This window comes from Kickxella alabastrina, assembly GCF_025024165.1.
Source record: "Kickxella alabastrina strain RSA 675 chromosome Unknown BX661scaffold_7, whole genome shotgun sequence".
Classification (NCBI taxonomy): domain Eukaryota; kingdom Fungi; phylum Kickxellomycota; class Kickxellomycetes; order Kickxellales; family Kickxellaceae; genus Kickxella; species Kickxella alabastrina.
In genome coordinates this window covers 554,405-568,986 of record NW_026251478.1, presented here as the reverse complement: position 1 = coordinate 568,986, position 14,582 = coordinate 554,405, and the positions used below count along the sequence as shown (strand labels likewise).

The window sequence follows — 14,582 nt, the reverse complement described above, 5'->3', positions numbered from 1 at the left end:
TAAACCTGCTATGGGCAAGCGTTGTGAAATATCACTGTGACTATTGTATTGTTGGTGTTAAATAGTAGTTTTTATATTTTTCTAAATTTATTTATTGAAACAAGATGACTTTAAATAATAAAATATATAAACAAACTAGGTTAAAGATATGCCATTTTCATTGCTTTTTTTCTAAATCCCTGTAATAGATGATGCTAAACATTAGGTCATTAGTGTAGTAAGGTGTTATTACCATTCCAGCTTGATATAAAAAGGGTTTATCATTTTAAATACATAAAACATTGTTTACCATCCAATTTAAAGCGAGTATATACTGCATAATCGTCGAGTTAAAATCACACCACCTAAAAAATTTGAAGCACCATAAATGACTGTGTTAACGTAATCACTGGGACTGATAGTCCAACTGACTTTAGCGTGTGCTATACTACCTGGGTATACATAGGAAAAAAAGCACAACCTTCAGGTTGATTAGGCACAACAACAGTCATGTTTGGGTTAAAAAGTATTAAAATGTGTATGCTAAAAGCAGTTTTTTTGTGTTTTTTACATGTATACGAGAAGAATTAAGCAAGCAGGATTTTTATTTTTATTTTTATTTTTTGGTTGAATTAATTGCAAAGCAATTTAAATAAAAAGCTAAATTCACCCTCTACAGAGTCGAATTCAGTGGGGCTATAAAGAAAGCAAATTTATAAGGTAGCTGACTGCGGTCCTTAGTGGACGGTGCATGGACTGCACTATTCAATTGATTGTGTATTGTTTTTGGGGAATACGAGCGGGAAGAAAAAAGACATGGTGTGGAAGAAAAATAAGACGAGAGGGGGAGGGACGAGCTAACACAGTAAGGTTCCGAACCACGTGCGCATGGTGATCGCATTGCACGACCGATCGGAATAAAGGTATTTAAAAATGAAAAGTGGGTCACACGATTGCAAACAACGGCATCCGTGTGGACGCATAAGAGCAAGAGCAAGAAGAGCAATGAGAGGCGTGGGTTTATTGACAAAATGGGTGGGAAAAGTACAAGGGAGTTTTAAAAAGTGGATGAATGCAAAAATTTTGATGTGATCTGATAGCTGTTACAAGAGAGAGAAATAGACGGTCCCATCTGACAATGAAGCCGATAGTGACGATGCAACCGAAGTGAAGATGACGACGATGGCGATGGCGATGGCGATAAAACTGATGCGGCCCAGACATACTTTTTTGGACGGTAGTGGGTTCACCGCCACAGCTGGCGGCGCAGCGTAGATGGCGGCTTGGTGCTGGCAGACAAGTCAAGCGTGGGCACGGAGCCAGTGGCTCGGATGTGGTCCTCGAAGGCCAGCCTGCGGGGATTGGGCTCCACCAGGCGGTTCTTCAGCGGGCACCTGAGCTTGTCATTGCGCATCATCAGCTGCTCGGTGGCCAGCATGGCCAGCGAATGGGGGGCACGCGGAACCGCGTGGGAATGCGTACGCCGCCGAGGCTGGCGTAGAACTGACCCCAGGCGCTGGCTGCGTCGTCGCCAGCGTCGAGCGACCAGCACATGCCGGTGGCGTCGGCGACAGGCTCGGCACAGGCAGCGAGATTTGAATGGAGACAAGTGTGCGGTCGGAGCACACAGAGCCGGGGCGCGATGCAGACCAGGGCCGCGCAGACATGCCGCGCCAGAAGCTGTTGGCCGCCCACGACTCAATCAGGCCCGGCCTCGACGGCCCGTCCATTGCGTCGTCGCCGCCGCCGTCGCTGTCGCCATCGTTCAGCGTGGCCTCGGACGACGTAGACGACAGCGATGACGCCAGCGAGTCATTGCTGGACACGGCGTGCGCTGCCGCCGGCATGGCTATGCCGTACGCGGAGGACTGGCGCAGAGCGCGGCCGTATGCGCGCGCACTGGTGGCGTCCACCAGGCCGCAGGCCGCGCGGCTGCTCATCAGCGCGTGGGCCGCCACGACCTTCTCTGCCTGTGCGCTCTGTGTGTCGCGCAGCATGCGCACCAGCGCCAGCCGCTGCTCCTCAAGGACGTCCAGGCCCCAGGCCTGCTTCTCGCTGGCTGCGGGCTCTGGCTGGAGGCCTCGCTCAAGGGGACAAGCTTGGCCGTGGCCAGGACTGTGCGGAGGAGGGAGAGCGCGCGCTCGTGCTGCGTTTTGGCTGCGGCTGCGGCCGTGGCTTTGGGTGTGTCGCGGCTGCACAGAAGGGTGCTGCGTCGGAGCGATGTGTAGGCCGGTGCTTTGGAGAGCGATTGGGGGAGTCTGCTGGCGGCCGGCACTATCTGCACCGGCTTGTTGCTGGCGACAAACCCGCACACCTCGGCAATGGGCTCTGCGCGCAGTCTGCTGCGCTGCTGCTGCATGCGAACCAAAGACATTGAAATGCGTGTGTATAGAAAGGAAAGTGTAAAAAAGGTTTCAAATTGGGAAGAGTGAAAGAGAAAAAACAAATAGAATGATGGAACAGTAGACTTGCCGATAATCAACCGATGTAACCAAGACTAACCAACAGAAAAATGGAGTGCAGACTTGTCTGTATTTATATAAGCAATTGAAAAAAACAGCCGATGAAGCAATAGACCTCGTGTAAGGAATCGGATGCAACGTGATAGGATTGGGAAGGAGGAAAGTAGAGTATATAATATAGTATATGCCTTTGGGCGCCCCTAAAACCAAACTGTGTGAACAAAATTTTTTATAGAATATTGATGACCCAAAAAAGGATGTGGAGGTGTGTGCAAATAAAAAATATTAGATGACCAAGTAGAATTAGGGAATGTGAAAAAGGAGGATGGTGCAGATACAACAGGATTTTTCTATAATCGCAAACATACACGCCTGAAGAAAAATAAAGAATTGATATTAAAGTGTCATACTTTTTTTTTTTTTTTTTTTAATTATACAGGGAGGAGAAAAACCAATTTTCTTTTTTGTCTTTATAGTGCCACACGCCTTTTATTTGTGCCTTGACTGTCAGCATTTACGATTTTCTTCTGCCCCAAGTCAGCAGCCACCATCATACATCATCCCGCGAAACATTTGAAATTAACAGGGATAAAAAAGAAGAAAAATACAATAGGCATACGCCGGCAGTATCCGATTTGAAGTGAATTGAAGTGAATTCTTGCATAGGATGAGAAAAAATAGGTAGTATGCAGATACTAACACTTTGTCAGCCAAATAAAAATAATGACTCAACGCGCTTTGCTTAAATTAATTAGCCTTTGCATGCCAACAAAAAATAGCCTCCCGAGCATAATAAATTGTTAAATTCCTTGCAAATTTTTTTTTTTGGATTTTGGATTTTGAATTCTTGGATTTCAAAAATATTTATTTTTTTCCAAAAAGTTTAAAATGGCGGATGATCCATTCGGATGTGATGCAGATTTAACATTTACGCTATGGCCATATCTCGCCCGACCATCTCCGCAATAGTATCTGTGTATGCGTGGCAAAAAAACAAAAAAACAATAGGGATAAACAGTAGTTATGATTGAGACTTTGAAAGGTCAAAAAAAAGAATTGTTTGCAAAAAAGGGCTGATTGCCACCCAATTGTAATAATCATCTCCCCCAAAAATGTGCTTTTTATCTTATCGATGGCATGAACAAACAATCAAGCTTGCCTGGTGGTGCTGCTGCTGTTAATATAATCCATCTAATCCATTGGATTTATCCTGTGCCCATGATCAGTCAAATGGAGTGCTGGAAAGGAATGACGTGAGTGCATTTGGTTCAAGCTCGTTTTTTTCTCTCTTTGTCGTTTCTCATTACACACAATTCTGTATTACCAATTTGCAACACAAAAAAACAACTACCCATTGTTTTCCGCCATGTATCTTATAAGCGGACGAGGCAAATCAGCTTCAAGGAAAAAGAGCAGGACACCACCCGACGCGCAGCGGCAAGCCCGAATCGACAGCGAAGAGCCAAGTCCACCCATCGGCAATATCGGGCTAGACAGCCTGGACATCACTGCAGACTATGATGACAATGCTATTGACGACCACATCAACGACCCTGAGCTTCTGGGTGAGCTAGAAGCCCTGCGCGCAGAAATGGGGCTGGGTGCTGTTTCGCCAAAACGGCCAAAGCAAAAGCATATTGCGGCCGAGGCGGATTCCCTCGTGGAGCAGCCCATGCACATTGCCGGGTTTGACGACGACGACCGAGCGCTGGACAGCGTCGATGTGACGGAAGACGATATGAACGACCCGACGCTGCTGGCCGAACTGTCGAGAGTTTCCGAAAGCCCCCATGCCCAAACACAAGCAGCAAAAGCAAAATCCAGGGCAGCAGAAGCGACAGAAGCGACAGAAGCGGCGGCGGCATTCGCGCTGCCAACGCCCGGGGCTGGCCAGAGTGATGCAGTGGCTGTTTGTCTGGCTGAGCGCCAGGCGCAGCTCAAGACCGCTGCGCTGGTGGCTAAGCGCGCCGGGAATATGGACGGTGCGCGGGAGATGCTCGTACAGATGAAGGATGTGCAGTCGGCGCTGGCGCTTCTGCAGAGTGGGCAGCCGCTGCCGCCAGGATTCACTGTTCCGCCAGCGCCTCTGCCGTCTGCTGCGCCCGCAGAGCCGGCCGAAGCCGAAGCCGAAGCCAAAGCACAAGCACAAACAGCAGCCAAACCACAGCCAGCAGCCAAACCACAGCCGGCAGCCAAACCGCAGCCAATAACTAAACCACAGCCAGCAGCCAAAGCGCTGTCAGTAACTAAGCCCCAGCAGAAAAAGCTTCAGGCAGCGCCAATCCCGGCTCCTCGCGAGGCCCTCGACGACCATGTCGGCCACAGACTGGCACTGGAGGAAATAGCGACGTCGTTTGCGGCCATGAAAAATAAGCTCGCGTCGCAGGCGGCAGATGCCACGCGGTTGGCGGCGTACTTCCTCAAGGCCGGCGACAAGCCCACAGCGCTCGAGTTCCATCGGCTGAAGAAGCGTGCAGTCGCTGACCTGGCGACAGCCGCGTCCTACGAGGCTAACGGCCGCACGCTGCCGCCGCCATTCCTCCACCGCGAGGTGCGATGGATGGCGCCGAGCGAGCAGCCGCGGGACATCTCGGCGAGCGAGCTGCAAATAAGCATTCGACGTGTGGTTTCGGACGGCGACCTCAAGGCGACGCTGCAGGGCGAGTCGGGCTTTTACCTCCAATGGGAGCTTGGCTGGCCCAAGGACGCCGGCGGCCAGAAGGCATATACGCGCACGGTACGGTACAGGGAGTTTGAGGAGAGCCGAGGTGAGTTGGAGCTGGGCTATGTGCGCAATGTGGAGTTTGTCAATCGCCAGGCTGTGCGGCCGCTGGTGAGGTGGGTGGAGCGCGGCCGCCTGATCGTCGACCTGTACAAGTACATGGGCCTGCTGTGGGGCTCGCAGCTGGTCGGCAGGGCGACGCTGCCGCTGGCCGAGCTGCGCGAAAAGGCGGAGGTCGCTGCCTTGGTCGAGATTAAGGCGGCAACGGCAGCGGCAACGGCGTCGGAAGCAGCCAGCAGGATGGCAAAGCCCTTGGTTGGCGGCCCTGTCTTTGTGGACGTGTCTGTGCGCCTCCGCCTGCCGCTGAACAACACGCCCGAGCCTATCAAGTACATTGAGCGCTGGATATATATTGACAATCAGGAGCAGCCTCCTCATGCAGTTATTGACACTGTGCCAGAGCGTGCTGCTGTCTCCTCTGCCGACAACCAGCTGCCGCTGTCGCCTCCAGAGGCGCCCGGCCCAGCTCCAGAACCGGTTCCTGCATTGGCCGAGCACAAAGAGGCAGTCGCAGATCCCGGCACGCCCTTGCTGCTGCTGCCGGCCGACGACATATCCGCGCATCTCGACTCAATGGACACAACGCTCTCGAACGCAGTGCTCGAGCTCGAGCTGCTGCAGATTCCTGCACGCATACGGGAAGAGACCCGGGACAAGGAGGCGGTAGCGCAGCTGCGTGATCTCGAAGAGGCAATTAAGCTGCGCATGAGCGTGGTCGCCGCGCAGGTCGGCGCTGGCACGCTGACCATCCAAGATTACATGGTCGGTGTGGAGGCCGAAATGGCGCAGACGAAGGAGTGGGCGTTAGCGGCGAAGAAACAGGGCAGAAAGGATCTGGCTTTGCGCGCGCTCAAGCGCGTCAAGGCCATGCAGAACGAGCTCAATGAGATGAAGGCCGCCATGGAAAACGAGTGAAAAGAATAATCGATACCGATCGCTTAGTGTGCATAGAGCTGTATAAATTAAAATTAATTTCGAAACAAGAAAGAACCAGAAAGAGAGATGAGGGGGGGGTCTATGTACAGATCGGAGGGTGCTGATGCTTGTGTTTTGGGTGCTGGCGCTGTTGCTCGTGTCCTCGAGGCTCTGTTTTTGGGCGATACGCATGGATCGTCTGGCCAGTGGTTCGTCGCAGAGCCTGGATGCGGCCTGTGTGCTTTGCCAGCACGCTTTATGCTCTTGGCCATGGGCTTGATGTCATCTTCAACGCTGATTATATCGATGAACGCGTCCATTTGGTCATCGTTGCTCTTTTCCTCTTTTGGCGTGGCATTGGCAATGGCAATAGGCGCTTCGGCAACAACAGGCGCTTCGGTAACGACAACAGGCGCTTCGGCAGCAGTTTCAACTAAAACTTCGATAGGAGCTTCAACTGGTACATCGACTGGAGCAGCTGGCTTGCGCCGCTTGCCTGTCGGCACCGGCTCAGAACTGCCCTTCTTGACACTTCCCTCGAGGCCATCGTCGACCGTGTGCTTGCGCGTCTTGGCCCACCGCGTGATCTTCGTCTGAGCGTTCCAAATCCTTTCAACGCGCGCGCACCAGTCCTCAACATTCCCAATAACCTGATAATCAATAATCCCATCCCAGTTCTTGCCACAAACCGGCTCATTATTGACCAGCACCGTGACGGTAGACGCTGGGGCGGCCATCGCCATCTGCTTGACCAGCTGTCTGCACCCAGGCACTTTGAGCGTAGTGCCGAAGATCAAGACAACGTTGGTGGGTGCCACTCTGCCGGTCGACTCGGAGCGCGGTTGCCGAGACCCGAGGGCGCGTGCGTCGTGGGAGATTATCCTGCCAATGTCTTCGCAATGCGGGTGTGGCTCCTCGTACAGCACCACGGTGGGGCGCAGTTTGCCTGCGGGCAGCTGGCGCCGGCCAAGCGCGCGGCGGGTCTCAGACCGCTCAAAGCAATCCGGGCACGCATCACCAGCACTCCTCGCCGCATCGCCATCCTCCGCAGGACACTCCGAAAATGCATACGAGCTCGAGCACAGCTGGCACACCAGATGGTCCATGGACCCGTGCAGCGGAATAGACTGCGCGGTTTGCCACGGGACATACTCGTCATTACCCTTCTTCACGTATGGGTCCCAGACGTTCAGCCCGGCCTTGCGCTCGAGCCCGTCGATATTCTGCGTGTAGCTTCTGAGCAGAAGTCCCCGATCAGCCAATGTGCGGATGAATTGGTGTATGGCGCCTGGCTGGGCCTTGGCGCATTGGTGCCGGAGGTGCGTCATCCAGTGGTAGAAGATATTGGCGGTTTCGGAGGAGCGGAACACTACGGAGGCGTCGAAGAGGTCGCGGCCACTGCTTATGAGGGCGCCGTGTGCCTTTTGGATTTGCTGGAATATGCCCTGCGAGGAGCGAAAGTCGGGGATGCCGCAGTTGACCGAGATCCCGGCCCCCGTGATAACCACAAACCGTCGCGCGGCTGCTACGCGCTTGATCAGGCTCGATAGCTCTGCACTTTTGTCGCAAAGGCGGTGTGTTTCGGGCATTTGGATGTCTGTCTGCCTGCCTTCCTGTCTGTCTGTCTGTCTGGATATAATAACAAGGTTACAAAAATAATATGGAGTTTGAAATTTAAGCAAAACAAAATAAAGCAAGGCAACGGGCGGATTTAGTAATGAAAAACTTTGAAATTCAAAAAGAAATATTAAAGCAGATAAAGTATGATGCGAAAATGAAAAAAACAGAGGCGGCAGAACATCAAGGACAGGATCCGTCCATTGCCTGTGCGCTACTGTCGCACTGAACCCCCGTTATAAAAGCACCTTGGGCACCATGTTGCTCTCCACCCAAACAACCCCCTGTTGCATAACCAGAACCAAGTAGCAAAAGGGGAAAAGAAAATTTTGTTTACTTTTTTATTGAACGCGACGCGTTTTCGACAGTACACAAGGACAATCAATCGCTGGTGGTGGTTATACACGCATTCAGCTCACACGTTCAAAGAGTACATTCAAGTCCCGTGTTGATTATATGTTGATTCGTTGATCAGTGATCGACTGGCCAATTTCCTGATGAAGGTAATTTAATGTTTACCATTTTATTAGCTTATTTTTGGACCAGTCCGGATGCTTTGGCATGCATGCTTGCAAAGCAAAAAGCCTTTGCTCCTTTGTAGAACAATTTTTTTTTTTTGCAAAACATCTAGAAACACGTTTCTTTGGTTGATATTCGGAAACCCCGAGTCAGTTCACATGTTGCATCCGTAACCAGCACCACAAGTGTGCTTGAGCAAAGTTTGTATGGGTCATTTAAATGATGCAGTTCCCAGGTTCAAAATTCAACACGCAGGCAGAGATGAATAGAATGGGATAGCACAAAATAGTACGGGGAACAGTGCTCTATATTGTCTCTCCTCAAGTGTACCTGCGCGGCCCTTGATTGCGCTGAGTTTCTACACAATGTCGGCTGCTCTGGGTGGGAACCGTGCATGCACCGACCATGCAAGCATATCTCACTTCTGGTAGTTCGAAAACCCTACAGAAATTAAGAACTTTAGAACCCTCTTTTTAAAGGTCCCCCCCCCATTTTCTTACCAGCAGCCAAACAGGCAACTCCCGATCTTGCTGTATGACAGAGCTGGGCGCAGGCATCCCCCCTCATCTTCTGTCTCCCTTTTTTGTTTATCCCTGTATCTATTTCTCCCCATCCATTGGGGCGCTACGTGCTATTGTTTATTTTCCTGGCTGATCCTTGTGGCTAAAAGAAAATTAAACATGACCAAAAAACAAAAAGATGTGTGTAACTGCGCCTCGACAAACTGCTGATGCCTGTGTCAGGCAAACATTTCCAGTCAAATAAATCCAGCTCGCTCGTCCTTTTCCTTTTATTTTTATTTTTTCCGCACAATGCATAAACGTGAATATTTAGGATTGCCGGCTGTGCGTCCAAGTGTATGTTGATGTGATTTTCGCTAAAGCGCGCAATAAAATAAATAAATAAAAATGGCAATGAAGAAGCGCCCGCCAGAATGGCAGGGTGAAAAAGGGAAATTACACATTCGTTCAAATATCAAACACCAACACCAACACCAACACCAACCGCAAGCGCAAGCGCAAGCGCAGCTGTTAAAAGGCCCACCGCATCCCACACCCGTTCTAAATTGGATTTCTGAAAACAAAAAAACTGATATTTTCTTTCTCTCCTTTATTTTCTACCTTTCCTTTATTTTATATTTTTATTGGCACCTTTCGAATACAACCGCGGCTCCAGGGTAACGACAAAATATAAAGTTATTTACATTTACCCGCCTTCTCGGATACAACTGCCCTTTCTTATCTCTCGGGTAAAGAATTAAAAAGTCACTGCTTGGGAACTGCGCTTGGACCTGCTATCGACGAGCTATTACCCGCTTGCACTATGAGTAGCGCACACTCATCTTCCACCGAGTCGGCGTCGGAATCCATGCTCACGCGCCGCAAGGCCGCCACCACCAGCCCGCGCCCGCATGACAACGTCGCCTTTGAAGATGTCACAGATAGCAACTTTGTCTACGAGTTTGGGGGCCCATTGGCGCCGCCTCGATGATTGTCGGCTTCCCGCTGCTGATGGCGTATCAGTTCTTGTGCGTCTACGACAACAACGGCCACTTTCTCCTTCCCGAATCGCTGGCCGACTTTTCCCCGTGGGCCTGCCGCATGGCCCAGCGCTACTGGGACATTGCGGGCCCCACCTGGACCGGAGCCAAGATCTACCTTGGCTTCACGTTCTTCATGGTCGCCCTCGCGTACGTCTGCCCCGGCCCCACCATGCAGGGCTACAAGCTGCCGAGCCTCAACGGCCAGCGCCTGACGTACCACTGCAACGCGCTGTGGTCATGGTGGATTACCGTTATCACGTCGCTGGTCCTGCACTTCACCGGCATCTTCAGGCTGACTGAGATCGTCGACAACCTGGGCCCGATCATGACCGTTGCCATGATCTGGAGTTTCTTCTGGCCGGCGCCCTCTACGCCATCACCGTCCTCCGCGGCAAGACCCACCGCGCATCGGGCAATGTCATCTACGACTTTTTCATGGGCGTCTGCCTCAACCCGCGTCTGGGCAGCCTGATCTGAAGCTCTTCACAGAGCTCCGCATCCCCTGGCCCATCCTCTTCTTCATCTCCGTGTCGTGCGCCTTCAAACAGTACGAGCTGATCGGCTACGTCACGCCCGAGTCTGCCTTCATGGTCCTTGCGCACTGGCTGTACTCGAACGCCTGCAACAAGGGCGAGGAGTGCGTGATTACCTCGTGGGATATCTTCTACGAGCTCGAGAGCTGGTACCTCTTGTTCTGGAACCTCGCCGGCGTGCCCTTCTCGTACTGCTACTCGTCAGTGTACCTTCTGAAAAACGGCCCAATGAACTTCTCCACGCCCTGGCTCGTCCTGTGCTACACCATGGTTATTGTCGGTTATTACTTCTGGGACACTGGTAACTCGCAGCGCAACCGCTTCCGCATGCACTGGAACAACACGCTCATTAAGCGCAATGCGTTCCCGCAGCTGCCCAAGAGCTTCATCCATAATGCCAAGTACCTGCAGACTCGCCACGGCAACAAGCTGTTGATCGACGGCTGGTACGCGTATGCCCGCAAGCCCCACTACACGGCTGATCTGGTCATGGCTCTCTCCTGGGGTCTGATCGCTGGCTTTGGCTCCTTCTTCCCATACTTCTACATCACCTTCTTCCTCATTGTGCTTGTTCATCGCGTTGGCCGCGATGACGCGCGCTGCGTCAGGAAGTACGGTGCTGACTGGGACGAGTACATGCGCGTTGTCCCTTGGAAGTTCATCCCCTACATTTTCTAAGCTTTTAATAAAAGCCGGGCGATGATGAGCTTTATTCTATTTTTCCTCTCTTTTTATTAGTCCGCCAACTGTGCTGCTATACTTCCAATTAATATTATAGGCAAAACACAATTTCTGAACGTTTCTTTGTCTTGCATTTTTTTATTGGGTTGACAAATCTCGTGATACAAAACAAACAAAATTTTCAACCTTTTTTCTTTTTGCCCCACACCCCGCGCATCAAATAATATCGCCGTTTTTTCTTCCTTTTTCATTCAAGTACCAATTAATTTTCTTTCTTTTTTTGCTTTCTCAATCTAAATTTGATTTACTTCATTTATACAATCTATTTTTATGTCGACGCCTACCAAAGATGAATTCGAGCATGTAGCTGAGGCCAGCGTGGTTAACCCAATTAGCGCCGACTCATTCAGCGACGAAGAGGTTGTTGCCGTCAAGAAGTCCTCCAAGAAGAAGAAGAGCAAGGCCGTTACTATTGATGAGGATCTGAACAACTTTGGTGCCGACGAGGACTTCTTCAGCGGCAAGCCCGGATCTGCCCATGATCCGTTTGCCGAGGAGAAGAAGGACGAGGTTGAGGAGTTCAAGATTCGTAAGTATTTGTAGAAAAAAGTTTGCTTTTTAAATTGCGCTCGAGATTCAGCAGTTGAGAATTCTCATGGGGAAGGGGGAGGGCGGAATATGATGATAATTAGCTCTTTTTGAGCTTTTTTGTACTTGTCAGCTGGAAACAACGTACTATTCCTCGTCTTGAGGTGGTGCTTCAGCAATGCTTGCTCTTATATGTCATAGTTACACTGATTCATTGCAATTTCCTTTTATGTATGTCCAACTGCTGCTTGTGTGTGCTTGTCAAAGCTTTTTTAATGATACTGTTTGCTAAAAAAAACCATTGCTTTTCATTTTTGTTCTTTGATTTTTTGATTCTGAGCCGTAGACATCCGCATTCAGCAGCGTAATGGCCGGAAGACTGTGACCACCATGCAGGGCCTGCCCGAGATCTTTGACCACAAGAAGCTGGTCAAGTATTTCAAGGGTCAGTTCGCCTGCATCGGCACTGTTGTCGCCGATGAGGAGCACGGCAGCATTATCCAGCTGTCCGGCGACCACCGCATCCCCCTGAAGGAGTTCCTCATTTCCGAGGGCATTGCCAACAAGAACAACATCAAGGTCCACGGTTTCTAGAGCGTGTCTATGTGCTTCACTCATTTATTGTCTCTTTTTCAATACATACAATTATTTTTATTTGCTTGATATGTCGGCATCAAATGGCTTGCTTGTTTGTTAAGTACAAGTGCTCTCTTCTGGTTCCATTTTTGATGAAAATTGCATTGGTTTGTGGTATTGTCAACGGCAACGGCATCAGCAGTTATTGCTCGCCGGTAGGATTTTGCGACTTTGCGTGGCCATGTGATGTACGAATGATTAATATTTTTGATATGGAAAAGGCATAGGCTTAGTTGGTGACGCGGCGCTTGTACTTGCACAGCACCGGTCCCTCGGGCAGCAGCACCATGGAGGTGTAGTCGCGCTCAGGCATGCCACGCTTGGGGTCCAGAGAAAAGTCGAAGCGCGTCAGCAGAATATACAGAATGGTCTTAATCTGCAGGTAAGCAAACTGCTCGCCAATGCAGCGATGGCGGCCGGCGCCGAAGGGCAGGTTGGGGGAACGAGCCGAAGTGGACAGGGCGCCAAAGCCATAGTCAGTAGTCGACTTGTCGGCAACCTCGTCAGTGTCAGCGTTGACCCAGCGGCTGGGCACCCAGTCCTCGGCGTTCTTGTAGTACTTCTCATCGGTGGATGAAATGACGGGGGAGGCAATAAGGTAGTGGCCGGCAGGAACAACGTAGTTGGTGTTGGGGATGGCGGTGGGCTTGATAACCTTGCGCATGATCTGAACGAGAGGAGAGCGGATGCGCAGGGTCTCGCGAATGACATTGCTCAGGATCGAAAAGTCCTTGACGTTCTCATAGGTGGGCTCAATAATCCTGTCGCCCTTGAGCTCCTCGCCCAAAATGCCCTCGTACTCCTTGCGCGCCTCGGCGACAATATCGGGGTTGGCGGCCAGGTTGAGGATAGACCAGGTGGTGGTGGCAGCCGACGTGTGCTGGCCGGCCATGAGCAGGGCAATCAGCATGTTTCCGACATGCTTGTCGCTCATAGACTCGCCGTTCTTGTACTTTGAGGTCATCAAAATGTCCAGCATATCGGTGTGCTTCACATCGGGGTTGCTACGACGCTCGGCAATAACCTTGGAAAAGATCTGGTCCAGCTCGGCATGCGCCTTCTCGGACGCATAGTAGGAGGGCAGAGGGAGCCACTCGAACAAAAAGTGGATAGGGGTGAAGCATCCGTCCAGGGTGTGGTACAGCTCAGCAACGCCCTCGTACAGCTTCGAGCGGATCTCGGGGCCCAGCATCGAGTGCGACGCAGTCATGATGATCATCTCGGATATGGCCTTGAGCAGGTCAATGGTGTCCTCGTCCTTTTTCCAGTGCTTGTCAACGTACTGGTTCACCTCCAGCACAAAAATGGGGATATAGGCGCGGAAGCTGTCAATCGACAGACCGGCCTTGAACATGCGCTTCTGCTCCATCAGCACAGCGTTGGGCACGTCGTAGACGACACCCTCGCCAAAGACGGGCTTGGTCAGCGAGTTGTAAGCATCCTCGGCGGTGACGTTGGAGTGCTTGGCGTTGAAGACAAAGTCGTTGCCGTCAATATCAATGCAAACAGTCATGCAGCGTCCGAACATAAGAAAGGTGAAGAAGTTGCCGTGGATCGCCTGGTGCTTGCGCATGAATTTGACCGGGTGGATGCCAAACTCGATCATCGATCCGATGAAAGGCACGTAGTACGTGACGAACGGCGGGGCCGACGGGTTGTAGTTCATCTAAGGAAGGGGAGCAGCAAAAGGAGTACCGAATTGGAAGAGCTGATAGTGCAAAGGATTAGTAGAGTGCGTTTGCGTATCCCTCTAAAGTGATGAGGGAGTATAAAAGGAACATTGTAGGCAGATATATTCAAGCATAAATGCATAAATTAACGCGAGCGTCTTACCTTTTGCTCGAGCTGCGCCCATGTGACGACAAACGAGACCAGAAGCACGACAGTGACGACGGCGCAGCCCACGGGCGACCGGGCCATAAAGGCCATGTACGACTCCCAAGCAGCTTGGAAGATGGCCATGACAAATATGATTAATTAGGAGTGGTAGCGGTAATAGTGCAAATAATATAGAATAATATAGTAAACAAAAGAAAGCAGAAGAGGGAGAGATGAAAAGTTGGACAGATGAGAGATCCCAGTGCGGCTGAATGAGGGAGCAAACAAGCAAGCAAAAAATGGAATGGGAAAAAACTGACGATGGACAAACGACGAGAGCTTTATATTGGCAAGACTGAACAGCGATCTATCGAACCATTACTATGCTGAAACAACAGCTAATTATTACAGCACAGACAGACATGAAAGTAGGTAACATTTCTGGCTTTCGATACACGCCTCAATTTTTTTTCGGATTTGCCGGGCGGCTTTGTTTTTGCTTTCGCCGG

At 51.0% G+C, this 14,582-nt stretch overlaps 6 protein-coding genes across 6 annotated transcripts; 3 read left to right on the top strand and 3 right to left on the bottom strand.

Moving 5' to 3' along the window:
* Positions 1–1,225: 1,225 nt before the first annotated feature.
* Positions 1,226–2,353, bottom strand: BX661DRAFT_197534 (uncharacterized protein; the record flags this gene model as incomplete). Its single annotated transcript, XM_051538137.1, has 4 exons — positions 1,226–1,402; positions 1,438–1,554; positions 1,587–2,051; positions 2,075–2,353. 4 exons carry the CDS (start codon positions 2,351–2,353, stop codon positions 1,226–1,228), a joined length of 1,038 nt encoding a protein of 345 aa, XP_051392831.1.
* Positions 2,354–3,807: 1,454 nt separating this feature from the next.
* Positions 3,808–6,138, top strand: BX661DRAFT_197533 (uncharacterized protein; the record flags this gene model as incomplete). The annotated part of the gene is made up of 1 exon (XM_051538136.1): positions 3,808–6,138. One exon carries the CDS (start codon positions 3,808–3,810, stop codon positions 6,136–6,138), a length of 2,331 nt encoding a protein of 776 aa, XP_051392830.1.
* Positions 6,139–6,749: 611 nt separating this feature from the next.
* On the bottom strand, positions 6,750–7,727 carry BX661DRAFT_142103 (DHS-like NAD/FAD-binding domain-containing protein; the record flags this gene model as incomplete). Its single annotated transcript, XM_051532925.1, has 2 exons — positions 6,750–7,265; positions 7,326–7,727. Coding segments are annotated over 2 exons (918 nt in total), but the record flags the coding sequence as incomplete, so codon positions are not given.
* Positions 7,728–9,268: 1,541 nt separating this feature from the next.
* On the top strand, positions 9,269–11,288 carry BX661DRAFT_180431 (ERG4/ERG24 ergosterol biosynthesis protein). Its single transcript, XM_051535472.1, is given in 4 exon segments — positions 9,269–9,708; positions 9,720–10,148; positions 10,166–10,258; positions 10,285–11,288. 4 exon segments carry the CDS (start codon positions 9,598–9,600, stop codon positions 11,026–11,028), a joined length of 1,377 nt encoding a protein of 458 aa, XP_051392828.1. The 5' UTR covers positions 9,269–9,597; the 3' UTR covers positions 11,029–11,288.
* Positions 11,289–12,262, top strand: BX661DRAFT_180429 (translation initiation factor SUI1). The gene is made up of 2 exons (XM_051535471.1): positions 11,289–11,620; positions 11,966–12,262. The coding sequence occupies exons 1-2, from the start codon at positions 11,362–11,364 to the stop codon at positions 12,211–12,213; spliced, it is 507 nt and encodes a 168-aa protein (XP_051392827.1). The 5' UTR covers positions 11,289–11,361; the 3' UTR covers positions 12,214–12,262.
* On the bottom strand, positions 12,263–14,376 carry BX661DRAFT_180428 (cytochrome P450 51). The gene is made up of 2 exons (XM_051535470.1): positions 14,089–14,376; positions 12,263–13,921 (listed from the first exon to the last, which is right to left on the bottom strand). The coding sequence occupies exons 1-2, from the start codon at positions 14,215–14,217 to the stop codon at positions 12,485–12,487; spliced, it is 1,566 nt and encodes a 521-aa protein (XP_051392826.1). The 5' UTR covers positions 14,218–14,376; the 3' UTR covers positions 12,263–12,484.
* Positions 14,377–14,582: the final 206 nt, after the last annotated feature.